Below are 26824 nucleotides of genomic sequence, written 5' to 3'. Positions count from 1 at the left end.
GTAGCACTCAACTCCGCGTGAGCGGCGCCCCTGCTGCAGTGCTGCGTTTCTGTCGCCGGGCGGCATTGCGAGCGGGGCGGCCTCGCGACAGCGCATTCGCAGCGCTGGAGCTGAAGTACCACATTTTGATCGCTGGGCGGCAGCAGCAAGGGCAGGGGCATGCGCTCGCGAGGCGCGGCCGCACGGCTTGTCGGGGACCGGGCGCAGCGGAAAGGCCGCAAAACCACACGAAACCAGCAACAAAACTACACCTCGTGCCCCACCGCGGGAGCCGCGGCGGTAGCAAGGGCTACGCCGCGCCGCACGCGCCCGAGAGCCATGCGACTGCCCGGCAGCCGCGTCCGCGAAAACTACACCTCCCGGCAAGCACCGGCAGACACAGCACGGCCGCCCGGTCCCCGAGTGACGGAAGACTACACCTCCCGGCATGCTCCGGGGAACAAACATGGCCGACCGGAAGTCCGTGCCCCAGGACTACAGCTCCCGGCATGCCGCGGGAGGCAGCCGTCCCCGCTCTCTGACCCTGCGGGGACACCGTTCTCCCCCCGCCGACGCACCCGGAAGCCCCGCCCAGCCCCCAGCGCAGCCCCACGTTCCCCAGCGTGGCTCCGGACGGCCACTGCCGCCCGGCTCCGAGGCGGCGCGACCCTCCTGCCGGCCTCGCCGCCCCCCTCGCTCAGCGACCACTCCGCTCCTCCCTTGGCTCACACCGGCCCCTCCACGGCCACCCGGGGCACAGCAGCACCAGCCCCACAGCCTGCAGCTACTCTGGCAACACAGCCCCTTTACAAGGAGGGGCCGTCGCCATCAGCCTCACTGCCCGCACCTGGGGCTCCTCTGGCCCAAGCCCAGAGCTGGAGCCCGGCAGGAACAGGGAGCCATCACCCAGCCCCCACCGTGCGTCACCCCCTCCCCTGGGCTCCATCACAGCCCCTTGCCCGGTGCAAAGGAAGCGCAAACGCAGCCGTGAGGGCAAAGGAGGCGGCGAGTGTTTATTCAGTCATGCACGTAACAAGTCCCGGGAGCAAGTCTGCTCCGGGGCTTGGAGCCTCCAATGCTCCCCCTGCCCCTGGGACACCTCAGCAGTCATTCCTGGAGCCGTGCTCATCAGTCCGGCGGGGAACAGACAGTCGGTCGGTCAGCTCCTGGAGCGATGGAACGCTGGGCAGAGGCGGAGGCCACTAGAAAAGAAAAGTGGCAGCCTGTTGGACAGCGGGGGTGTAGTGAGAAAGCATGAGGCAGGGAACAGGACAGCCAAAGAAAGATAGGGACAAGGAGCCTGACAGAGATGGAGAAAGAAGCAACAGGGAGAGAGGAAGGGAGGCAGCAGAAAGAGGGAGAAGGAGCAGGACAGAGACCGATAAAGAAGGGTGGGGAGCAGGATGGAGATGCAGAAAAAAACCAGGGATGGGCAGCATGACAGAGAGGGAGAAAAAAAAAATATGGGCAGGGAGCCAGGACAGTGAACGATGGAGGGAAGGGGCAGGGTGAGGGGAACAACACAAAACAAACCACACAGCTACACGCTACAGGGCAGAGAGGGAAGAATTAAGAAACAGGGACAGGGAGCCAGAAAAAAAAGACCTGGAGAGCAAAAAGAACAGCAATGTGTACAGAAAGAAGAGGGGGGTAATTCTAAAATAGGGTCATTGGGGAGCCAGAGACAGTGAGATGGAAAAAGGACAAAAGTGACAGGCTACAGGGCGGAGAGGGAGGAATTAACAAATAAGGACACAGAGCTGGCCAGAGAGAGACAGAGAAAGGCAAAAGATCACACGGGCGACAGGGCAGAGAGGGAGGAATTAGAAAACCAGGGACAGGAGCCGGACAGAGATAGAGGCAGAAATAAGATGGGGAAAAGAGACAGGCCACAGGGCAGAGAGGGAGGCATTGATCAATAGGGACAGGGGACCAGAGAGAGCACGATGGAGAACAGGAAAAAATAGCGGTGGGCTACAGGGAAGAGGGAGGAATTAAAGAACAGGGACAGGGAGCTGGACAGGGAGACATGGAAAAAGAAGAAAAAAAAAACAACCAGTGATGGGCTACAAGATGGATAGGGAGGAAATAAAAAATAGCAGCAGGGAGCCGGACAGAGAGAGATGGAGAAAGACCGACAAATAGTGTGGGGCTATTTCTGTATGGGATGGAGGAGGAAAAAAATAGTGATGGGGCAGTGAATAGGACAGAGGAAGAGAGAGAAGAAGAGCAAGAAGAGCAAGAGATGGAGAATGACAGAAGGATGTAGAGAGAAAGACCAGGACATGTAAAAGGGGGGGCATGGTGGGACACACATCAGAAGGGTAAAAAGAAAAAAGAGAGGGATACAGAAAACAAGTGAGGGACAGAGCGTGAGAAAATAGGATACAGAAAAAGAGAGGGATGGGGAGCAGGACACTGGGATAGAGAGCGAGAGCAACAGGGAGAATGACAGGGAGATGAAGCCAGAGGAAAAACAGGGACTGAAAGCAGGACAGAGAAATGGAAAAGGAAAATTAGGGATGGGGAGCAGGACAGAGGGATGGAGAGACAACAAGGGATGCAAGGATAATGACAGGGAGGGAGGGAGGGAAGGATAGGGAGCAGCACAGAGGTGTGGAGAAAGAAAGAGAGGGATGGGGAGCGGGGCAGAGAAATGAAGAAAGAAAGTACAGTGATGGGGAGCAGGACAAAGGACTAGAAAGAGAAAAATAAGACAAGGGAGAATACCGAGGAGCAGAGAGAGAAAGAAAGGTCAAAATAAAAGGTCAGAGAGGTAGAGAAATCAAGAAAAATAGGGACGAGGAGCCCTGCAGAGAGAGCGAGCAAGAAAATGTCGGGTCGGTGAGTAGGACAGAGGGGGGCGGGAGATTGGGGGGGAAGGAGAGGAAGAAGAAAGAAGGGTCAAAGACGGTGACAGGGCGCAGGACACAGAGAGAAAAAGGACAGGGAACAGGACAAAGGGATTGAGAAATAAAAAAAAGGGTCAGATCTGTACAAAGAGACCAAGAAGGAAAAGAAGAAAAAAAACAGCAGTGGGCTAGAGGACAGAGACAGAGGAAGAGAAAAAAGGGCCAAGCAGGGCAGAGGAGGAGAGAAAGGAAAAATGGGAGAGCCGGCTGAACAGGGAGGTATATCAAGAAACAATTGGACAGGCAGCAGGACAGAGAAATAAAGAGAAAAAACAACAACAGGAAGCAGGACAGAGGGACAGTGAGAGGAAACAAGGGGCAGGGAGCAGGACGGTGTGAGGAAACAAGGGGCAGGGAGCAAGACAGAGGTGGAGAAAGAAGCATTGGGGCAGAAGGACAGAAAGAGGAAAAAAAAGGCAGAAAGAAGGATGGGGGATGATAGGGGGAAAAGAAGGACAAGGAGCAGGACACAGACTGTAAGAGAAAGACAGGGACAGGGAGCAAGACAAGGTGATATAGAGAGCGAAAAAAGGGACAGGGAGGCAGGACAAAGTGAAAGACAGGCAGAAATAAGAGACAGGGAGCAGGACAGAGATGGAGTGAGAAAAAAACAGCGACAGGGAGCAGGACACAGTGACAGAGAACCCAAAAACCAAAGAGGGAAGACGACAGAGAAACAAGGGGAAAGGCAAGGAGGACAGAGAAGCAGAGAGGGAGGCGGGGGCGGGACAGGGAGCAGGACAGAGAGATGGAGCAAGAAAGGAAAAAAAGGACAGGAGGCAGAACAAAGGGAAAGAGAGACAAGGGCAGGGAGCAGGACAAAGAGCTGGAAAAGGAAAAAACAGCGATGGGCTACAGGACAGAGGCAGAGGATGAAATGGAAAAAAAAGGAGGGAGAGGGAGCAGAACAAAAGCGCAGAGAGAAAAAGAAAAGGGAGCTGCAGAACAGGAGAAAGAGAGGGAGAGAGGAAGAGGGAGCAGGACAGAAGAATAGGGAGAGGCACAAGGAAGCAAAAACCCCAAACAAACCAAAAAAAAAGAGAGGCGGGGCCAGGGGCAGGGCAGGGAGGGCCCGGGACTCACTGCAGCTCTTGCTCTCGGTGCTGCCAGGAGACTTTGCCAGTTCAGATGTTTCTTTCTCCATCTCTCCTCCCTTCCTCTTCCGTAACTCCGGTCGCTTGGGCTGTCCTCCACCTGAGAGAATACGTGGGTGTCTTACAGCTCTTTACGATACGAGGCTTCCTAGACGTAGCCTCGCTCGCTCGTGCACTACGCGGCCGTACCACGCTGCTGGTGACACATACAGACCCTGCAGCGCGTGTTGGTGATCGGATCTGCTGAGGACTGCACTAAGAGGGATCCTTCCTCACCCAGAGAGGCAGGCTTTCTCTTGCCTGTAGCGGGAGGCGGCTGCCGGCTGGATCCTTTTTATTTTATTCTTCAGCTGCTTTACCTTTCTCTGGCCTCTCCGGCTTCAGCCGCGGCAGCTCCCGTCCACAGCCAGGAAGTGCTCCACTTGTCCCTTTCCGCCCATGCCGCTAGGAGAATGAGGCCAAAGGCAACACACACAAACCTGAGCCAGCTGCAGTCAACAGCGTCCCCAGAGAGGAACCGACAACTGAGCCCTCGGTGCTGCCTCTGGGAGAGGCAGAGAACAAGCAACTGTTATCCACAGTGATGACGGTAGCTCTCGTCAGGCAGGAACCCCTCCTTCTGCAGGAGCTGCTGGAGACAGGGTTTGGGGGCAGCCTGTGGCTATGGGACAGGCTTCAGGGGAGGTGCTGGAGCCGGGGAGGGGAGCTGCGTAGGGTGAGCTGGGCTGGAAGAGTTTTGTTGAGTTGGGGAGGCACCCACTGCCTTTTCCAGGGGGTGGGAAGGCCTCCAAGTACCCAGAGGGGTGGGGGCAGCCATCTCCTGCCCCTCTTCCCGCTTCCTCTCCACCAGCTCTCAGAAAATCCCTGGGAGCTGCCCTGATGGGGCCTGGCTCCAACTGACCATGAACCTCTCAGCTGGAAACATCCTTGCAGCTCATCAGCATTCTCAGACAGGCATGGCCCAGCAGCACCACCTCCTGGGGCTGCAGCCCTTTTACACAGAGGGGCCATCACCATCAGCCTCACTGGCCCCACCTGGGGCTCCTCCAGCCCCAGCCCACAGGTGCAGCCACGGCCCCTGACACCCACTGCATAACCTGCTCCCCTGGACTCTCTGGCAGCCACTCACCAAGTACAAAGGACTACAAATACGGCCACGAGTGCAAAGACGACAGCAAGTGTTTATTCGTTAATGTGTATAAGTCCCAGGAGTGAGTCTACTTCAGGGCTCGGTGCCTGTACACTCACCCTTCCCCTGGGACAACTCGGCAGTCGTTACTGGAGCGGCAGATACAGAGAACGAGAGTACAGCGATGGGGAGCAGGACAGAGGAACAGAAAGAGAAAGACAAAATGAGGGAGAAGGACTGAAGAGCAGAGAAAGAAAGGTACAGGGAAAAGGACAGCGAGATGGAGAAATCAATTTAAGAAAAGGAAAAAAAGAGATGAGGAGCCCTGCAGCGACATGGTGGAAGAAAAACAGGGTCAGGGAGCAGGACAGAAGGAAAGAGAGAGAAAACGATGAGCGAGGAGCAGAACAGACGGATCAAGGGAGAAATTGAACGAGAGGAATAAGGAAGGAGGGAGGGAGAGAAAGAGGCAGGAGACAAGCCACAGAGGGATTGATGGGGGGTGCGGGGGAAGAGAGAGACAGATCAGGACAAAGAGATGGAGAAAGAAAAACCAGTGCTGGGCTGCAGGATGAGAAAAAAAGCCAGGGAGCAGGACAGAGGGGAATAATGGGACAGCGAGCCGGGCAGGGGGATATAGCGAGAAATGATGGGACAGGCAGTGGTATGGAGGTACACGGACAAAAAGTTAGGGGGAGGATGGAGGACAGAGAGAATAAGGGAAAAGGGACAGGGAGCGGGGCAGAGATGGAGAAAGAAACATTCGAGACAGAGAAAGAGGGACAGGTAAGAGAACAGATAATTGGAGAAAGAAAGGAAAGGGAACAGCACAGAGGGTCACAGAGGAAAAGAGAGGGATGGCAGAAAGAGAAAAAGAAGACAAGGGAGAAGGACTGAGGAGCAGAGAGGAAAAGGTACAGGGAAAAGGACAGGGATGGAGAAAACAAAGAAAGACTGGAGGCAGAGCAAAGGGAAAGATTGACAAGGACAGGGAGCAGGACAAAGGGATGGAGGAGGAAAAAAAAAATAGTGATGGGCAGCAAATAGGACGGAGGAAGAGAGAGAAAAAGAGCAGGAAGAGCAAGAGAGGGAGAATGACAGACGGATGTAGGGAGAAAGACCAGGACACGTAAAAGGGGGAGGTGGGGGGACACACATCAGAAGGGTAGAAAGAAAGAGAGAGGGATGGGGAGCAAGACAGTGTGAGAGGGAGGGAGGCAGGCAGTGGGATGCAAGGATACAGAAAAACAGAGGTACAGGGAAGAGGAAAGAATGACAGAGAGAGAAAGGGGAGGATGGGGAGCAGGAGAGAGAGACAGAGAACGAAAAATGCAATGGGCAGAAGAACAGAAATACAGAGAATTAAAAAATACTTCTCGGGAGCAGGACAGAGGGATAGAGCAAGAGGAAAAAAATCAACAGGGAGAAGGACGGGTAACACACAGCAGGACACACACGGAGTGAGAGGGAGGGGACACAGAGCAGGACAGAGGGATGAAGAGAGGGGGAAAAAAAAGGGACAGGAAGAAAAGCAGAGTAACCAAGAGGGGAAAAAGAACCAGAAAAGGAACTGGACAGAGAGATGGAGGAAGAAATAACAGGGACAAGGACAGGGACAGAGAGATAGAGAGGCAAAGAGAGGGACGGGGACCAGGCCAGTGGGATATAAACTGGGAGGGACAGGGAGCGCGGGACACAAGATTGCCGAGAGAGAGGTACAGGGAAGTGGAAAGAATGACAGAGGGAAAAAGAGAGGGGCGGGGAGCAGGCGAGAGAGCTGGAGAAAGAAAAAGTACTGCTGGGGAGCAGGACAGAAGCATAGAGCCGAAAGAGATGAATGGGAAGCAGGGCAGTGGGATGCAGACAGCAAAAACAATGATAGGTAACAGGACAGAGGGATTGACAGAGAAGGGACAGGGAGCAGGACAGAGGAATGGGTCGAAACAATACTGATGAGCAACAGGACAAAGGGATGCAGGTGAAAACAAGGAGGGAAACGGAAGGATGGAGAGAGAGAGAAAGACGGGGATAGAGCATGGGACGTGGAGAGACAAAAAGCAGGACAAGGAACAGAAGAGAGGGACTGGGGCGGGGGGGAAGCGCAGAACCAGATGCATATTAAGACAAAGAGGAGGAGAACGGAAAAAACCAATGACAGGCTGCTGGACAGAGACGGAGGAAGAAAAGGTAGGGCCAGAGTAGGGAAGAGAGAAAGGAAAAAAGGGACAGCTGGCTGGACAGGGGGATATAACTAGAAACAATGAGACAGGCAGTGGGACAGAGGGATAAAGGCAGAATAACCAGGGAGAGGAAGGGGGACAGATGGACAGCGAGACCAAAAAAGAGGCAGGGAGCAGGACCAAGAGATGGAGGAAGAAGCATTAGGGACAGAGTGGCGGAGAGAGGGAAATACAGGTTGGAGGAAGGACAGAGAGAGACAGAGGTGACAGAACACGTACAGAGAGCGGGAGAAAGAAAAACCAGTGACAAGCATCAGGCCAGAGGCAGGGGGAAGGAAGGACAGGAGGAAGGAGAGAGTGATACAGAAAACAAGCGAGGGACATGGAGCAAGAAAATGGGATCCGAAGAAAAAGAGAGGGATGGGGAACAGGACACTGGGATAGAGAGTGAGAGCAACAGGGAGAATGACAGGGAGACAGAGCCAGAGGAAAAACGGGGACTGAAAGTAGGACAGAGAAATGGAAAAGGAAAATTAGGGATGGGGAGCAGGACAGAGGGGTAGAGAGACAATGAGAGATGCAAGGATAACGGGAGAGAGGGAGGGAGGGAGAGGGAAGGAGGAACAGGGAGCAGCACAGAGGTATGGAGAAAGAAAGAGAGGGATGGAGAGTGGGGCAGAGACATGGAGAAAGAATACAGTGATGGGGAGCAGGACAGAGGACTAGAAAGAGAAAAATAAAGACAGGGGAAAAGACTGAGGAGCAGAGAGAGAAAGAAAGGTCAATAAAAATGTCAGAGAGGTAGGGAAATAAAGAAAAATAGGGATGAGGAGTCCTGCAGAGAGATGGAGCAAGAAAATGTAGCGTCACTGAGCAGGACAGAGGGACAGAAAGATGGGGGGAAAGGAGAGGAAGAAGAAAAGAGGGACAAAGATGGTGACAGGGTGCAGGACACAGAGAGAGAAAAAGGACAGGGAACAGGACAAAGGGATTGAGAAAGAAAGAAAAGGTCAGATCTGTACAAAGAGACCAAGAAGGAAAAAAGAAACAGCAATGGGCCAGAGGACAGAGACAGAGGAAGAGAAAAAAGGGCCAGGGAGCAGGACAGAGAAGGAGAGAAAGGAAAAAAGGGAGAGATGGCTGGATGGGGAGGTATAGCAAGAAACGACTGGACAGGCAGCGGGACAGAGAAATAAAGACAGAAAAAATGGGGACAGGAAGCAGGACAGAGGGACAGTGAGAGGAAACAAGGGGCAGGGAGCAGGACAGAGTTGGAGGAAGAAGCATTGGGGCAGAAGGATAGAAAGAGAAAAAAGAAAGACAGGAAGAAGGATGGGGGATGATAGAGAGGGGGGAAAAGAAGGACAAGGAACAGGACACATTGTCAGAGAGAGACAAGGGAGCAAGACAACATGATACAGAGAAAGAAAAAAGGGACAGGGAGGCAGGACAAAGTGAAAACCAGGCAAAAATAAGAGACAGGGAGCAGGACAGAGATGGAGGGGAAAAAGCCTAGAATGGGCAGGAGAGATAGATGGAGAAGGAAAAAACCAGCATTGGGCTGCAGGACAAAGATGGGAGTGAGAAAAAACAGTGACAGGGAGCAGGACAGAGTGACAGAGAACAAAAAACCCAAAGAGGGCAGAGAAATGGGGGGAAGGGAAGGAGAAGGATGGAGGAAACAAGAGAGGGGTGGGGGGGATAGGGAACAGGACAGAGAGATGGAGCAAGAAAGGAAAAAAGAACGGGAGGCAGAAAGAAGGGAAAGAGAGACAAGGACAGGGAGCAGGACAAAGGGACGGAAGAGGAAAGAAATAGTGATGGGCTCCAGGACAGAGATGGAGGAATTAAAAAATAGACACGGGGAGCAGGACAGAATGACAGAAACAGAAAAAAGGGATGGAGAGCAGGACAGCATTGGAGGAAAAAACCCAACTGTGATGGGCAGTGGGAGAGAGAGAGAGATGGGGAAAGAAAAAATACTGAGGAAGAGAGAAAGAAAAGAAGGGACAGTCAGCTGGACAGGGGGATGCAGTTAGAAAGGATGGGAGAGGGAATGGGACAGAGAGAGAAAGATAGAAAAGATAGCGAGAGGAAGCAGGGCAGAGGGACAGCAAGAGGAAAAAAAAGGGAGAGGGATCTGGACAGAGATGGGGAAAAAAGCAGCAGGGACAGAGGAAAAGAGACAAAGAGTGACAGAGAGCAGGGCAGAGAAATTAAAATCAGGGCAGCAGCAGGATGAAGATGGAGAAAAAAACCTGGGATGGTCAACAGGACAGAGAGGAATACGAGTACGGGCAGGGAGCAGGACAAAGGGATATAGTGAGAAACAATGGAACAGGAAGCAAGACAGAGTGACAGACAAGAGTAATGATGAGAGAGAGAGAAAGACAGAGACCGTGAGAAGCACAGGGGGTTGGAGAAAGAAAGAGAGGTATTAGGAGCCCTGCAGAGAAATGGAGAATGAAAAAAAAAAAGGGGCAGGGAGCAGCACAAAGGGTCAGAGAGAGTAAGAGATGAACAGGAAGAAGGACGGGGACAGTGAGATACAGAATGAAAAAAAACAGTGACAGTGAGCAAGACAGAGGGTTAGAGAGAGAAAGAGAAGGAAGGAAGGAAGGAAGGGGAGAGATAGGAAGGCACATACAGGTGCAGAGAGGAAAAGAACGCCAGGAAACAGGCCAGAGAAATTGTGGGGAAAAAGAGACGAATGCAGATCAGGGCAAAGAGATGGAAAAGGAAAAAACAGCAATGGGTGCAGGACAGAGACAGATGAAAAAAAAAGAGAGAAAGGGAGCAGGACAGAAGAATAGAGAGAAAAGGAGAGGTACAGGGAAGTTAAAAAAAAAAAAATCACAGCAGCGTGCGAAAGAGAGGGGGCCAGGAGAGAGGCAGGGAGGGCCTGGGATGCACAAGAGGAGCGACAGGGCCCCGAGGGCCTGGAACTCACCGCAGCTCTCGCTCTCTGCACTGCAGGAGCCTTTGCCAGTTCAGACGCTTCTTTTCCCTTCTCTCCTCCCTTCCACTTCTGTAACTACAGTCACTTGGCTGTCCTCCACCTAAGAGAATACATGGGTGTCTTATAGCTCTTACAAGATGAGGCTTCCTAAACACTTAGCCTCGTTTGCTCGCGCACTACACAGCCGTACCGCGCTTTGGGTTACGCATACAGACCCTGTGGTGCATGTTGGCGCCATGACCTGCTGCGGACTACAAAGAAGGATCCTTCCTCACCCAGAGAGGCAGACTCTCTCTTGCCTGCAGCGGGAAGCAGTTGCCAGCCGGATGGCCTTCGATTTCTTCTTCTTTACCTTTCTCTGGCCTCTGCAGCTTCAGCCGCGGCAGCTCCTGTCCACAGCCAGTAAGCGCTCCGCCTGTCCCTTTTCACCCCCACACTGCGAGGACAGTGAGGCCAGGCAGAGACAACCCACGCAAGCCTGAGGCAGGTGCAGTCAATGGCATCCCCACGGGAGGAATGGAAAACTGCATCCTCAGCGCAGCCTCTGTGAGAGGGAAAGAAGAAGCAGCAACCATTATTACTGTAAATCGCCTCTGGCCAGACCCCCTGCTTCTGCAGGGGCTTCTGGAGATGCTGTTCTTTCCCCGCGTTGCTGCTAACAGCACCCATGCTAAGGGAGAATCAAGCACATTCGAGGGCCAGCTTGCAGCCTTCACTACAGGGCTTGGGGGAGGTCTGGGGCTACGGGACAGGCTTCAGGGGAAGTGCTGGAGCTGGGGGCAGCTTCACAGGGCGAGCGGAGCCGGGGGAGGCTCAGGGGGAGCTCTGGTGAGTTGGGGAGGTGCCCAGCATCTACATCTGGGGGAGTGTCCGCCTCCTTCCCGTCTTCCCTTCTATCAGCTCTCGGTTAAGTCCCTGGGGCTGCCCGGACCCGGCTCACCTGCAGCGGACCGAGAGCCTACCGCAGCGAGCGGCTTGAAGCTACCCGTCCCGCCACAGCCGGGCGGTCAGCGGGCAGGAGACACCCCCGCACCCGCCGAAGGGGCTCGCTCGCCTCACCGGCGGCCCCGGCCCTTACCCGCCGCCGGCGGCAGGAACCGCGTCCAGCGCGCCGCCATGCTGCTCCCGGGCAACGTGCATGCGCCAGTCAGCGACGGCGCGCCGGAGGGGTCAGAGCCGGCGCGCGAGCGCCGGGCTGCAGTACCACGCATCGGCCACGAGGCGGCAGGGGGGAAGGCAGCGGCGGCGCTGCTGCGCAGTACTGCGCTTCGGCCAGCAGGCGGCAGCAGCAGCGAGCACCCGCCGGGCGGCGCGTGCCCACGGGCGGCACCGGTGCTGCAGTCCCGCGCTTTGCGCGCCGAGCGCCCGCCGACACCGCGCACGTGGGGCAGCAGCGGCGTTTCCTTAACGCCGCAGCAACGAACGCGGCGGCATCGCCTCGCAGGCACCGCAGCATCGCATCGCCGTTACCGGCGGACGGCAGCAGCGAGCGCGGCATAAGGCTAATCAGCGCATGCGCGGCTTCTGAGCTGCAGTACCGGCTTTTGGTCGCCGGGCGGCAGCAGCGAGCGCGGCATAACGCTCAAATTCGCATGCGCGGCTTCTGAGCTGCAGTACCGCATTTTGATCGCCGGGCGGCAGCAGCGAGCGCGGCATAAGGCTAATCAGCGCATGCGCGGCGCTTGAGCTGCAGTACCGGCTTTTGGTCGCCGGGCGGCAGCAGCGAGCGCGGTGTAACACCCCACCGCGCATGCGCGGCGTCCGTCCTGCAGTACCGCCTTTTGGTCGCCGGGCGGCAGCAGCGAGCGCGGTTTAACGCTCAAATTCGCATGAGCGGCTTCAGAGCTGCAGTACCGGCGTTTGGTCGCCGGGCGGCAGCAGCGAGCGCGGCATAAGGCTAATCAGCGCATGCGCGGCTTCAGAGCTGCAGTACCGGCTTTTGGTCGCCGGGCGGCAGCAGCGAGCGCGGCATAACGCTAATCAGCGCATGCGCGGCTTCTGAGCTGCAGTACCGGCTTTTGGTCGCCGGGCGGCAGCAGCGAGCGCGGCATAACGCTAATCAGCGCATGCGCGGCTTCTGAGCTGCAGTACCGGCTTTTGGTCGCCGGGCGGCAGCAGCGAGCGCGGCATAAGGCTAATCAGCGCATGCGCAGCTTCAGAGCTGCAGTACCGGCTTTTGGTCGCCGGGCGGCAGCAGCGAGCGCGGCATAAGGCTAGTCAGCGCATGCGCGGCTTCTGAGCTGCAGTACCGGCTTTTGGTCGCCGGGCGGCAGCAGCGAGCGCGGTGTAACACCCCACCGCGCATGCGCGGCGTCCGTCCTGCAGTACCGGCTTTTGGTCGCCGGGCGGCAGCAGCGAGCGCGGCATAAGGCTAATCAGCGCATGCGCGGCTTCAGAGCTGCAGTACCGGCGTTTGGTCGCCGGGCGGCAGCAGCGAGCGCGGTTTAACGCCAATCAGCGCATGCGCGGCGTCCGTCCTGCAGTACCGGCTTTTGGTCGCCGGGCGGCAGCAGCGAGCGCGGCATAAGGCTAATCAGCGCATGCGCGGCTTCTGAGCTGCAGTACCGGCTTTTGGTCGCCGGGCGGCAGCAGCGAGCGCGGCATAAGGCTAATCAGCGCATGCGCGGCTTCTGAGCTGCAGTACCGGCTTTTGGTCGCCGGGCGGCAGCAGCGAGCGCGGCATAACGCTCAAATTCGCATGCGCGGCTTCTGAGCTGCAGTACCGCATTTTGATCGCCGGGCGGCAGCAGCGAGCGCGGCATAAGGCTAATCAGCGCATGCGCAGCTTCAGAGCTGCAGTACCGGCTTTTGGTCGCCGGGCGGCAGCAGCGAGCGCGGCATAAGGCTAATCAGCGCATGCGCGGCTTCTGAGCTGCAGTACCGGCTTTTGGTCGCCGGGCGGCAGCAGCGAGCGCGGCATAAGGCTAATCAGCGCATGCGCGGCTTCAGAGCTGCAGTACCGGCTTTTGGTCGCCGGGCGGCAGCAGCGAGCGCGGTTTAACGCCAATCAGCGCATGCGCAGCGTCCGTCCTGCAGTACCGGCTTTTGGTCGCCGGGCGGCAGCAGCGAGCGCGGCATAAGGCTAATCAGCGCATGCGCGGCGCTTGAGCTGCAGTACCGGCTTTTGGTCGCCGGGCGGCAGCAGCGAGCGCGGTGTAACACCCCACCGCGCATGCGCGGCGTCCGTCCTGCAGTACCGCCTTTTGGTCGCCGGGCGGCAGCAGCGAGCGCGGCATAACGCTAATCAGCGCATGCGCGGCTTCAGAGCTGCAGTACCGGCTTTTGGTGGCCGGGCGGCAGCAGCGAGCGCGGCATAACGCTAATCAGCGCATGCGCGGCTTCTGAGCTGCAGTACCGGCTTTTGGTCGCCGGGCGGCAGCAGCGAGCGCGGTTTAACGCTAATCAGCGCATGCGCGGCGTCCGTCCTGCAGTACCGGCTTTTGGTCGCCGGGCGGCAGCAGCGAGCGCGGCATAACGCTAATCAGCGCATGCGCGGCTTCTGAGCTGCAGTACCGGCTTTTGGTCGCCGGGCGGCAGCAGCGAGCGCGGCATAACGCTCAAATTCGCATGCGCGGCTTCTGAGCTGCAGTACCGGCTTTTGGTCGCCGGGCGGCAGCAGCGAGCGCGGCATAAGGCTAATCAGCGCATGCGCGGCTTCTGAGCTGCAGTACCGGCTTTTGGTCGCCGGGCGGCAGCAGCGAGCGCGGTTTAACGCTCAAATTCCCATGCGCGGCTTCTGAGCGGCAGTACCGCGTTTTGATCACCGGGCGGCAGCAGCGAGGGCGCTTTACACCACACCGCGCATGAGCGACGTCCATCCTGCAATACCGCATTTTGATCGCCGGGCGGCAGTAGCGAGCCCGGCGTAGCGCTAAAATGCGCATGCGCGGTGGTTGAGCTGTAGTACCAGCTTTTGATCGCCGGGCGGCAGCAGAGAGTACGGCGTAACTCCCCTCCACTCAGGAGCTGCGACCGTTCTGCAGTACCGAATTTGATCGCCGGGCGGCAGCAGCGAGCGCCGTGTAACACCCCTCCACCCATGGGCTGCGACCGTGCTGCAGTACCGGCTTTTGATCGCCCGGCGGCAGCAGCGAGCGCGGCGTAAAGCTCAACTGCGCATGCGCGGCGCTGGAGCGGCAGTACCGCATTTCGGTCGCAGGGCGGCAGCAGCCAGCTTAGAGGCACGCGCTCTCGAGATGCAGCCGCACGGCTTATCGGGGACAGGGCGCAGCGGGAAGCCCGCAGAAAACCGCGCGAAACCGGCAACAAAACTAAACCTCGTGCCGCGCCGCGGGGGCCGCGGCGGTAGCAAGGACTACGCCGCGCCGCACGCGCCTGAGAGCCATGTGGTTGCCCGGCAGCCACGTACGCGAAAACTACACCTCCCGGCATGCACCGGCAGAGACCGGCCGGCCGCCGAGTGACGGAAGACTACACCTCCCGGCATGCTCCGGAGAGCCAACATGGCTGACCGGAAGCCCCCTGCCCTAGGACTACAGCTCCCGGCATGCCGCGGGAGGCAGCCGTCCCCCCCTCTCTGCCCCTGCGGGGACACCGTTCTCCCCCGCCGATGCACCCGGAAGCTCCACCGAGCCCCCAGCGGAGCCCCGCGCGGCCCCGGGCAGCCAGCGCCGCCCTGCTCCTACACGGCGCGGCCCCCCCGCCGGCCTCGCCGCCCCCCCCTCGGTCGCCGCCCACTCCGCCCCTCCCTTGGCTCACACGGGCCCTTCCACAGCCACCCGGGGCACAGCAGCCCCACCACCAGCCCCACAGCCTGCAGCTACTCTGGCAACACAGCCCCTTTAAAGGGAGGGGCCGTCGCCATCAGCCTCGCTGCCCGCACCTGGGGCTCCTCCGGCCCCAGCCCACAGCTGGAGCCCAGCAGGAACAGGGGGCCGTCGCCCGAACCCCACAGTGCGCCACCTCCTCCCATGGGCTCCATCACAGCCCCTCACCCGGTGCAAAGGAAGTGCAAACGCAGCCATGCGGGCAAAGAAGACGAGGAATGTTTATTCAGTCACACACATAACAAGTCCCGGGAGCGAGTCTGCTCCAGGGCTTGGAGCCTCCGACACTCCCCCTGCCCGGGGACACCTCAGCAGTTGTTCCCGGAGCCACGCTCGTCAGTCCAGCGGGGAATGGACAGGCGGTCGGTCACCTCCTGGAGTGATAGGCTGCTGGGCAGAGGTGGAAGTCGCCAAAAATGAGGAGCAGGGCGCAGGACACTAGAAGAGAAAAGTGGCAGCCTGTTGGACAGAGGGGGTGTAGCGAGAAAGCATGAGGCAGGGAACGGGACAGTGAGAGAAAGATGGGGACAAGGAGCCCGACAGAGATGGAGAAAGAAGCAACAGGGAGAGAGGAAGGGAGGCAGCAGAAAGAGGGAGAAGGAGCAGGACAGAGACCGATAAAGAAGGGTGGGGAGCAGGATGGAGATGCAGAAAAAAATGGGGATGGGCAGCATGACAGAGAAGGAGGAAAAAAGAACAGGGGCAGGGAGCCAGGACAGCGAACGACGGAGGGAAGGGGTAGGGCGAGGGGAACAACACAAAACAAACCACATGGCTACATGCTACAGGGCAGAGAGGGAAGAATTAAGAAACAGAGACAGGGAGCCGGAAAAAAGAGAGCTGGAGAGCAAAAGGAATAACAATGTGTACAGAAAGAAGAGGGGAATTCTAAAATAGGGTCATGGGGGAGCCAGAGACAGTGAGATGGAGAAAGGACAAAAGCGACAGGCTACAGGGCGGACAGGGAGGAATTAACGAATAGGGACAGAGAGCTGGCCAGAGAGAGACAGAGAAAGGCAAAAGATCGCACGGGCGACAGGGCAGAGAGGGAGGAATTAGAAAACCAGGGACAGGGAGCCGGACAGAGACAGAGGCAGAAATAAAATGGGAAAAAGAGATGGGCCACAGGGCAGAGAGGGAGGAATTGATAAATAGGGACAGGGGACCAGACAGAGCACAATCACGATGGAGAACAGAAAAAAATAATGGTGGGCTACAGGGAAGAGGGAGGAATTAAAGAACATGGACTGGGAGCTGGACAGAGAGACATGGAGAAAGAAAAAAAAAAACACCAGCGATGGACTACAAGATGGATAGGGGAGAAATAAAAAATAGCAGCAGGGAGACGGACAAAGAGAGATGGAGAAAGACAAACAAATAGCGTGGGGCTATGGGACAGAGAACGTGGAATTAAAACATGGAGAGCAGGAGCCAGACAGAGAGACCAAGGGAAAAGTCCAGACAGGCTACAGGGGGCAGAGGGAGGAATGAAAAACTGGGGACAGGGAGGTGGACAGAGAGAGATGGAGAATTGCAAAAATAGCGGCAGGGTACAGGGCGGAGAGGAAGAGTTAAAAAATGGGAGCAGTGAGATGGATGGAGAGGGAGGGAGAAAGGAAAGACGCTATGGGCAACATGGCAGAGAGGGAGGAATGAAGAAAGTGGGACAGGGAGCCAGACAAACCGAGACAGGGAAAGACTACTATAGCAACGGGCTAGGGGACACACAGGGAAGACTTAGGAAAACCGGGACAGGGAACAAGACAGAGTGACATGGAGAAAGGACAAAATAGCGATGGGCGACAGGACAGAGGGAGGAATTCAAAATGAGGGGCAGGGAGCAGGATAAAAAGAGATGGAGAAAGAAATAGACTCGCGATGTGCTACAGGGCTGAGAAGGAAGACCTTGAACAACAGGGAAAAGGAGCCAGACGGAGAGAGACAGAGACAGCAGAAATACCGATGGGCTACAGGACAGAGAGGGAGTAATGCAAAAATTGTGGCCGGGAGCTGAACAGAGAGAGACTGAGAAGGAAAAAATAGCCATGGGCTACAGGGCAGAGAGAGAGGGAGGACCTAAAACATGGGGACAGGGAGCTGCTCAGAGCGAGATGGAGAAAGGAGGTACAGGGGAGCAAAAAAAAAAAAAAAAATTGCAGCAGTGTGGGAAAGAGAGGGGGCCAGGGGATGGGCAGGGAAGGACCGGGATGCAGAAGAGGGGCGACAGGGCCCTGAGGGCCCAGGACTCACCGCAGCTCTCACTCTGGGCGCTGCCAGGAGAATTTGCCAGTTCAGATGCTTCTTTCTCCTGCTCTCATCCCTTCCTCTTCTGTAACTCCGGTCGCTTGGCTGTCCTCCACCTAAGAGAATACGTGGGTATCTTACAGCTCTTATGAGATGAAGCTTCCTAGACACGTAGCCTTACACACTACACGTAGGACAGGGAGAAAGAGAGAGAAAATAATGAGCAGGGAGCAGAACAGACGGATAGGGAGAGAAATTGAATGAGAGGAATAAAGAAGCGGGAGGGAGAGAAAACAATAGGGAACAAGCCAGAGGAATTGAGGAAAAAAGAGAGACAGACAGATCAGGACAAAGAGATGGAGAAAGAAAAACCAGTGCTGGGCTGCAGGATGAGAAAAAAAGCCAGGGAGCAGGACAGAGGGGAATAATGGGACAGTGAAGCCGGGCAGGGGGATATAGCAAGAAACGATGGGACAGGCAGTGGTATGGAGATATACAGACAAAAAGTTAGAGGGAGGATGGAGGACAGAGAGAATAAGGGAAAAGGCACAGGGAGCGGGGCAGAGATGGAGAAAGAAACATCAGAGACAGAGGAAGGAAGAGAGTGACAGGACAGAAAAAGAAAAAAAAAGTAATGGGTAGCAGGCCAGAGGGACAAGGATAGACAGGAGGAAGGACAGAGCGATATAGAAAACAGGTGAGGGACAGGGAGTCAGAAAGTGGGATACTGCGAAAGAGAGAGGGACAGGGAGCAGGATGCTGAGATAGAGAGCCAATGAGAGCAACAGAGAGAATGACAGAGAGGTGGAGCACGAGAGAAAACAGGGACAGAGAGCAGGACAGAGAAGTGAAGCAATAAATAACAGGGCCAGGGAGCAGGACACAGGAAGAGAGACAGAGAGAGAGGGACAGGTAAGACAACAGAGAATTGGAGAAAGAAAGGAAAGGGAACAGCACAGAGGGTCACAGAGGAAAAGAGAGGGATGGCAGAAGGAGAAAAAGAAGACAAGGGAAAAGGACTGAGGAGCAGAGAGAAAAAGGTACAGGGAAAAGGACAGGGATAGAGAAAACAAAGAAAGACTGGAGGCAGAGCAAAGGGAAAGATTGACAAGGACAGGGATAGAGAAAACAAAGAAAGACTGGAGGCAGAGCAAAGGGAAAGATTGACAAGGACAGGGAGCAGGACAAAGGGAAGGAGGAGGAAGAAATAGTGATGGGCAGCAGGATAGAGGAAAAGAGAGAAAAAAAGAGCATGAAGAGCAAGAGAAGGAGAATGACAGAGGGATGTAGAGAGAAAGACCAGGACACGTAAAAGGGGGGGCGGGGGGAGACACACACACACCAGAAAGGTAGAAAGAAAAAGAGAGGGGTGGGGAGCAAGACAGTGTGATAGGGAGGGAGGGAGCGGGATGCAAAGATACAGAAAAACAGAGGTACAGGGAAGAGGAAAGAATGACAGAGAGAGAAAGGGGTGGATGGGGAGCAGGAGAGAGAGACAGAAAACAAAAAATGCAATGGGCAGAAGAACAGAAAAACAGAGAATTAAAAAAATACTTATAGGGAGCAGGACAGAGGAATGGGAGGAAAAAATACTGATGAGCAACAGGACAAAGGGATGCAGGTGAAAAGAAGGAGGGAAAAGGAAGGAGGGAGAGAGAGAGAGAGAGAAAGATGGGGATAGAGCGCGGGACACGGAGAGACCAAAAGCAGGATAAGGAACAGGACAGAGGGACTGGGGATGGGGGGGCGGGAGGGACAGACAGATTAAAACAAAGAGATGGAGAAAGAAACAAAAACTATGACAGGCTGCTGGACAGAAACGGAGGAAGAAAAAGCAGGGCCAGAGTAGGGAAGAGAGAAAGGAAAAAAGGGACAGCTGGCTGGACGGGGGGATATGACTAGAAACAATGAGACAGGCAGTGGGACAGAGGGATAAAGGCAGAAATACCAGGGAAAGGAAGGGGGACAGATGGACAGTGAGAGGAAAAGAGGGATGGGGAGCAGGACCGAGAGATGGAGGAAGAACCATTAGGGGCAGAGGGATAGAGAGAGGAAAATACAGGTTGGAGGAAGGAGAGCGGGACAGAGAGAGTGACAGAACTCAGACAGAGAGCAGGAGCAAGAAAAAACAGTGACAAACAGCAGGCCAGAGGCGGGGGGCAGTGGGGAGGAAGGACAGGAGGAAGGAGAGAGGGATACAGAAAACAAGTGAGGGACAGGGAGCAAGAAAATGGGATACAGAGAAAAAGAGAGGGATGGGGAGTAGGACACCAGGATAGAGAGCAACAGGGAGAATGACAGGGAGATGAAGCCAGAGGAAAAACAGGGACCGAAAGCAGGACAGAGAAATTGAAAAGGAAAATTAGGGATGGGAACCAGGAGAGAGGGATGGAGAGACAACGAGGGATGCAAGGATAACAACAGGGAGGGAGGGAGGGACAGGGAGCAGCACAGGGGTATGGAAAAAGAAAGAGAGGGATGGGGAGCAGGGCAGAGAAATGAAGAAAGAAAATACAGTGATGGGGAGCAGGACAGAGGACTAGAAAGAGAAAAATAAGACAAGGGAGAAGACCGAGTAGCAGAGAAAGAAAGGTCGAAAGAAAAGGTCAGAGAGGTAGAGAAATCAAGAAAAACAGGGATGAGCAGCCCTGCAGAGAGATAGAGCACGAAAATATAGGGTCGGTGAGCAGGACAGAGGGATAGACGGATTGCCGGGGAAGGAGAGGAAGAATAAAGAAGGGTCAAAGATGGTGACAGGGCGCAGGACACAGAGAGGGAAAAAGGACAAGGAACAGGACAAAGGGATTGAGAAATAAAGAAAGGGTCAGATCTGTACAAAGAGACCAAGAAGGAAAAGAAAAAAAAAACAAACCAGGAATGAGCTAGAGGACAGAGACAGAGTGTCCTGGTTTCGGCTGGGATAGAGTTAATTTTCTTCCTAGAAGCTGGTACAGCACTGTGTTTTGGATTTAGGATGAGAATAATGTTGATAACACACCGATGTTTTAGTTGTTGCTGAGCAGTGCTTGCACTAGTCAAGGACTTTTCAGCTTCTCATGCCCTGCCAGCGAGAAGCTGAGAGGGGGCACAGCCAGGACAGCTGACCCAAACTGGCCAAAGGGGTATTCCATACCATACGACGTCATGCTCAGTATATAAACTGGGGGGAGTTGGCCGGGGGGCGGTGACGGCTGCTCGGGAACTGGCTGGGCATCGGTCGGCGGGTGGTGAGCAATTGCATTGTACATCACTTATTTTGTATATTCTTTTATCGTTATTATTATTTTCCTTTCCTTTTCTGTCCTATTAAACTGTCTTTATTTCAACCCACGAATTTTTTTTTTTTCCAATTCTCTCCCCCATCCCACTGAGGGGGAGTGAGCGAACAGCTGTGTGGTGTTTAGCTGCCTGCCGGGTTAAAACACAACACAGAGGAAGAGAAAAAAGGGCCAGGAAGCAAGGCAGAGGAGGAGAGAAAGGAAATGAGAGCCAGCTGGACAGGGAAGTATAGCAAGGAACGACTGGACAGGCAGCAGGACAGAGAAATAAAGACGGAAAAAACAAAGACAGGAAGCAGGACAGAGGGACAATGAGAGGAAACAAGGGGCAGGGAGCAGGACGGTGTGAGGAAACAAGGGGCAGGGAGCAGGACAGAGCTGGAGAAAGCAGCATTGGGGCAGAAGGATAGAAAGAGAAAAAAGAAAGGCAGGAAGAAGGATGAGGGATGATAGGGGGAAAAGAAGGACAAGGAGCAGGACACAGATTGTAAGAGAAAGACAGGGACAGGGAGCAAGACGAGGTGATAGAGAGAAAAAAGGGACAGGGAGGCAGGACAAGTGAAAGACAGGCAAAAATAAGAGACAGGGAGCAGGAGAGAGTGACAGAGAACCAAAAAACCAAAGAGGGAACAAGACAGAAAACTAAGGGGAAAGTCAAGGAGAAGGACAGAGAAGCAGAGAGAGGTGGCGGGGGACAGGGAGCAGGACAGAGAGATAGAGCAAGAAAGGAAAAAAGGACAGGAGGCAGAACAAAAGGAAAGAGAGACAAGGACAGGGAGCAGGACAAAGAGATGGAAAAGGAAAAAACAGCAGTGGGCTACAGGACAGAGACAGGATGAAATGAAAAAAAAAAGGAGGGAGAAGGAGCAGGATGAAAGCGCAGAGAAAAAGAAAAGGGAGCGGTAGAACAGGAGAAAGAAAGGGAGAGAGGAAGAGGGAGGAGGACAGAAGAATAGGGACAGGTACAGGGAAGCAAAAAATAATCACAGCAGTGTGGGAAAGAGAGGGGGCCAGGGGAGGGGAGGGGAGGGGAGGGGAGGGGCGGGGAGGGACCGGGATGCAGAAGAGGGGCGACAGGGCCCGGAGGGCCCAGGACTCACCACAGCTCTCGCTCTCAGCACTGCCAGGAGAATTTGCCAGTTCAGACGTTTTTCTCCTCCTCTCCTCCCTTCCTCTTCTGTAACTACGGTCACTTGGTTGTCCTCCACCTAAGAGAATATGTGGATGTCTTACAGCTCTTACAAGACGAGGCTTTCTAGACAGATAGCCTCGCTCATACACTGTGTGGCCGTACCATGCTGCTGGTGACACATACAGACCCTGCGGTGCACGTTGGCAGTCTGACCTGCTGTGGACTACGAAGAAGGATCCTTCCTCACCCAGAGAGGCAGGCTCTCTCGTGCCTGCAGTGGGAGGCAGCTGCTGGCCGGATGGCCTTCAATTTCTTCTTCTTTACCTTTCTCTGGCCTCTCCAGCTTCAGCCACGGCAGCTCCCGTCCACAGCCAGTAAGCGCTTCACCTGTCTGTTTTCAACCCCATGCCACGAGAAGAGCGAGACCAGGCAGAGACAACCCACGCAAGCCTGAGGCGGCTGCAGTCAACAGCATCCCCAGGGGAGGAACGGACAACCACGTCCTCAGCGCGGCCTCTGGGAGAGGGAAAGAAGAAGCAGCGACCATTACTACCGTAGATCGCCCTTGGCCAGACCCCCTCCTTCTGCAGGGGCTTCTGGAGACGCCATTCTTTCCCCGCACTGCTGCTAACAGCACCCGTGTTAAGGGAGAATCAAACACATTCGAGGGCCAGCTTGCAGCCTTCACTACAGGGCCTGGGGGCAGCCTGGGGATATGGGACAGACTTCAGCGGAGGTGCTGAAGTGGGGGCAGCAGCACAGGGCGAGCGGGGCCGGGGGAGGCTCAGGGGGAGCTCTGGTGAACTGGGGAGGCGCCCGGCGCCTGCGCCTGGGGGGGTGTCCACCTCCTTCCCCTCTTCCCTTTTATCAGCTCTCGGGTAAGTCCCTGGGGCTGACCTGAAACGGCTCGCTTCCAGCAGACCGGGAGCCTGCCGCAGCGGGCGGTTTGCAGCTACCCGTCCCGCCACCCTCGGGCAGCCAGCGAGCAGGAGACACCCCCGCACCCGCCGAAGGGGCTCACCCACCTCACCGGTGGCCAGCGTGCCGCCATGCTGCTCACGGCCACCGCGCATGCGCGGGACGCCGACGGCGCGCCGGAGGGGTCAGAGCCGGCGCACGACCGCCGGGCTGCAGTACCGGTCTTCGGCCACCAGGCGGCAGCAGAGGAGGCGGCGGCGGTGCTGCTGCGTGCCTGTGCGGTGCCGGCGCTGCAGTACCGCGCTTCGGCCACCAGGCGGCAGCAGCAGCGAGCACCCGCCCGGCGGCACCGGCGCCGCAGTCCCGCGCTTTGCGCGCCCGCCGACACCGCGCACGTGGGGCGGCAGCGGCGTTTCCTTAACGGGAGGCGACAACGAGCGCGGCGGCACCACCCCGCAGGCACCGCAGCATCGCATCGCCGTTACCGACGGACGGCAACGTGGAGCACGGTGGCGCCTCCGCGCATGCGCAGCTCCCGAGCTGCAGTACCGGCTTTTGGTCGCCGGTCGGCAGCAGCGAGTGCGGCAAAGCGTGCCACCGCTCCCTGGGGCTCAGTGTTGAGACACTTTCTACTGATTGCAAAGGGGCATGGATTTGAGTGGCCCATGCGGGAAGCTGCCGCCGGGCACAGCCTCAGCGGCACGCCCGAGAGCGAAGCCCGCGGGTGCTCCACTTGTGGATGATGACATGGCGTGCCCGTGGGTGCTGTGGCCAGGGGAAGCTGGGTGCGTCCCCCACGGGGTGGTGGTAACGCTGGGCAGCCTGTGAGTCCAGCCCCAGAGAAAGGAGGCAGGTGGCCCACGTCTCGCTCACTCAGACACACGGCAGTCGTGCCTTCAGAGCGCCTCTGGGGAAGCATCCTTGCTGAGGGCTGTTTGTGCCATGCAGAAAGGCACGATGAGATCTAGTGCTTGGAAGCAGAAATGAAGCACATTCAGACTGTAGAAGCAAGTTTGTTTGTTTTTCCTCCGTGGGAGGACTCGACCATTGGAACAACTTGTTCAAGGAGGTACTGAATTTGCTAGTGCTTGGAGCTTTCTGATCAAGATTATACATCTGTATAAAATCAAAGTGCTGTATTTTATGAAGATGAGGCAGTTTGGCCACTCTATCTTTTGTCCTAAGTTTAGTTAGCTGAACGTACTCAAGGGCAGTAGGAGTTTAGTATTGAGTAGTAGGAGTTTAGTATGAGTATGAGGTGTATTTAGTATGAGGTGATTCAGAGTTTCTGTTTCATCAGCTACCTGGGAATGACAGACAGGTGGGGCAACTGAAAATTTGTCTAGAGGAGTTAAGTCAGTGTCACAGGCCTTGAGACAGCAAAAGTTATTTGAGGGAGCATGTTACTAAAATCTTAGCTGTATGCTATTAGCTAACAGGCCCTGCCTGAAGAAGGAAATCATCCCAGTGCCCATTTCTCTTAGGACGGGACTGATCCATTTTCTCTGGTGGGAAAGTTCCTGCCCTCCGCTGCTTGCATTTGCCCTTGCCCTGCAATTAATTCAGTGCCTCCGTGGTTTGGTAACTCGGGTGCCAGTGAGGCTGTGCTGTGACACCATTACTTCTAGCTTGCTTTCTTTAAACAAACAAACCCCCCCTCCATCCTGGGGATTATCTCAGTTATCTAGTTTATACCATGACTGCTCAGACCATTATAGCAGCTCTGTAAAGAGAAAGGTGGATGGAACGGTGAGAAGGAACCGCTTATCCTACCTTCACTGCCTGAGCAAGCCTGCCTGTGTATTTCACCCTGAGGCCAGAAAGAGAGAAGTAATTTGCCCAGCGTGGCTGAGCCAGCCTTTGTCAAAGCTAAGTTAGCACTTGGCCGTAGCTGGCTTCCAGCCTGCAGGCAAAATGCCAGTACCCTGGCTCAGTTTGTATGTATTTGCAAAGTATAACACAGAATATCCACTACTTCTCTGCTCCTGCATCCAAACTAAGGGAGTGGGAGTATGACAAGCAACCGAGAGCACTTTGCAGATTTATGGTCCTAGAAGAGTTTTACTCATGCTATTGGGGGTTTCAGAGAGTTGTCTGGAGAGATTCAGAAGATGTGATGAAGTCACAGTGGCTGCGTGTGTTTGAGGCCAGAGTCACACAGTATCATTTTAGCTGTGTTCTTCAGCTTCTTTCTTTGGCTTGTATTGTAGGTAACCATTACAGTTATTTTGTGGGCGGTAGGTCTGGATTAAGAGGTTCTGACCCACCTTGGGAGGCGTTAATGTCCCGTCTGTAGTTCTGTGGGGGTGTGTAAAGTGATAAAACAGTTGTAAAACAAAACACTTGGGGAGGAGATTTTTCTCTTAAAACCAGATAACTCTCTAGATGTGCTCTAGCTGGCAGCCCCACACAGCTGCTGTGGCTATGGTAACCTTTGCTCCGAGGGGACAGAAGTGAGCAAAAGGAGGTGGTGCTGGTGTGGAAGTAACCTTAAGAGTGGCTACTGAAGGAAGTACTGCTCATTCAGATCCTTGCAGCCTGACACATCCTACTTGACTTCCCTCTGTGCTGTGTCTTGACTGAGGACAGAGCCCATGGAATAGGTTCAGTAGTATTTACCTTGCGCTGTCTCTCGGACACTGGAAGGGTTTTGCAGACTCTGGCTTGCTGTCCATTTACCTGTCACTGGCCTTTCTTGGTATGGGACAGCCATGATGGGACTGTCAAACCTAGCTTTTCTAAGACCTGTTTCACTGTAGCTTCCTCTGTCTTGACTGCCAGATTCACACAAGAGACATGCCTGCTCTACTTTGTTGCATGGGCAAGGGATCTTTCCCACAGAGGCTTTTCTACATTGCACATTTACTTAGCCAATCTCCTCTCTGGAGAGAAGGCAGGGCTTCTTGACTGTTAATAACCTTCATTTGGAGCCAGTTGTTGCCTTTCTTAGGAAAATTGTGACATGGTCGAAGGCTGAGCCTACCTTTAGAAACACAGCATGACTGACAAGGCGATCCATGAAGCATGTGCCACCTCCAGAGAGGATTCAGTGACAGTTACTTGGGTTGTAGGAAGACAGCTGGTGACAGCTGGTGAGTTTATCCTTTTATCATTGTGGCTGTCAATGCTGCTGTTCTTCCCTTAGTTGCATTTCCATGCATGTCAGTGCTGCAGCTGTGCTGATTAAGTGCAGAGGATTAATTCACTTGCTTGTTATTTCAGCCTCTTACAGATCCAGATCCCGTTAATGGGTCTACCTGGCAGAGACAAGAGAAGAGTTTGTTTGGGGGTTTTTTATCTTTTTTCTTTTTTTCCCCTCACCCTTTTGTGATTTGATTGGTAAGAGGTAATTCTACAACTCAGTTTTCACTCCTGCTGAAGCTATAATATCATGCTTAGCAGGAAAATCTGCAAGTGAATGAATGCACATTGCATTCAGCTCTCAGGATTAGTTTCCCATCTGTCCATCCGCACGGCGGCACAAAATTAGAAAGCAGTCCTTCCAGCATGCAACTCTGCCCTGCGTTTTCCCGGACGGAGTTATTCAGTCCCCAAATTGTCAATTTTGTCATCTTCTGTTCTTCCCAACCAACAAAATACATGTGAAAAGGAGCTGCCTGCAGGCTGTAAAAGTATAACTGCAAGTACTGAATGAAAGCTGAGCTGAGCTTCCCGGTCTTTTCACAGCTTTCTTGCCAAACTCTTTGGCTTCACTGGCTCTTAGCTCTCTATGGGAGAAGGAGCCTGTAAAAGCTGCATGGAAACATTAGCTGGCAAGGGCAGAGTAGCCTTCCCTCCCCTCAGCTGCCGTTTTTGTTACCCCCTCTTTGGCATCCACAGTGGTGTACTGAGCTGAGTCAGGGCTGAGAATGGTGGGAGAGAATTTAGGTCTAAGGACTGGAGTCACAGGTGGCAACCTTTGTACTCCGGGCCTTTTTTGTTGCCTCTTTTTTGAGGCCTTGGGTAAGCGAAGCCCCTCATGCTTTCAGGGGAATAAAAACTCCTCTTCCTTCCAGCCTTTGCCTGCCTCTGTGGCATACTCAGGGGACAGGCTGTCGCTGTATAGGGGCACGTGACCCAGCAGGGACCCTGTTTTGATCAAGTCGTGACTGCCACAAATGGAAGACTACGCTTGTAAAGTTACCCCAAAGTGCCACCTTCTCCCTGAGGACTGCTGAGTAGCTATAGGCAAATCTTCTTCCTGAGCAACTT

General features: G+C 55.0%; 1 protein-coding gene across 21 annotated transcripts in view; it reads right to left on the bottom strand.

Moving 5' to 3' along the window:
- Positions 1-967: 967 nt before the first annotated feature.
- Positions 968-26824, bottom strand: part of LOC143168488 (uncharacterized) — a 36816-nt gene continuing 10959 nt past the window's right edge. For 3 of the 21 annotated variants that reach the window (XR_012996713.1, XR_012996716.1, XR_012996718.1), the window contains one exon: positions 23625-25869. Coding sequence is in view for 3 of the 21 variants with exons in the window: in XM_076354937.1 (XP_076211052.1) it covers positions 17332-17400; positions 21663-21770 (177 nt within the window). In the remaining 18 variants the exon portion in view is untranslated. The other 18 variants (XR_012996703.1, XR_012996699.1, XR_012996702.1 and 15 more) reach the window with 18 other exon arrangements.

This window comes from Aptenodytes patagonicus, chromosome 17, assembly GCF_965638725.1.
Source record: "Aptenodytes patagonicus chromosome 17, bAptPat1.pri.cur, whole genome shotgun sequence".
NCBI classification, from domain to species: Eukaryota; Metazoa; Chordata; class Aves; order Sphenisciformes; family Spheniscidae; genus Aptenodytes; species Aptenodytes patagonicus.
The sequence above is the reverse complement of the archived record's forward strand: the minus strand, read 5'-3'. Positions and strand labels throughout refer to the sequence as shown.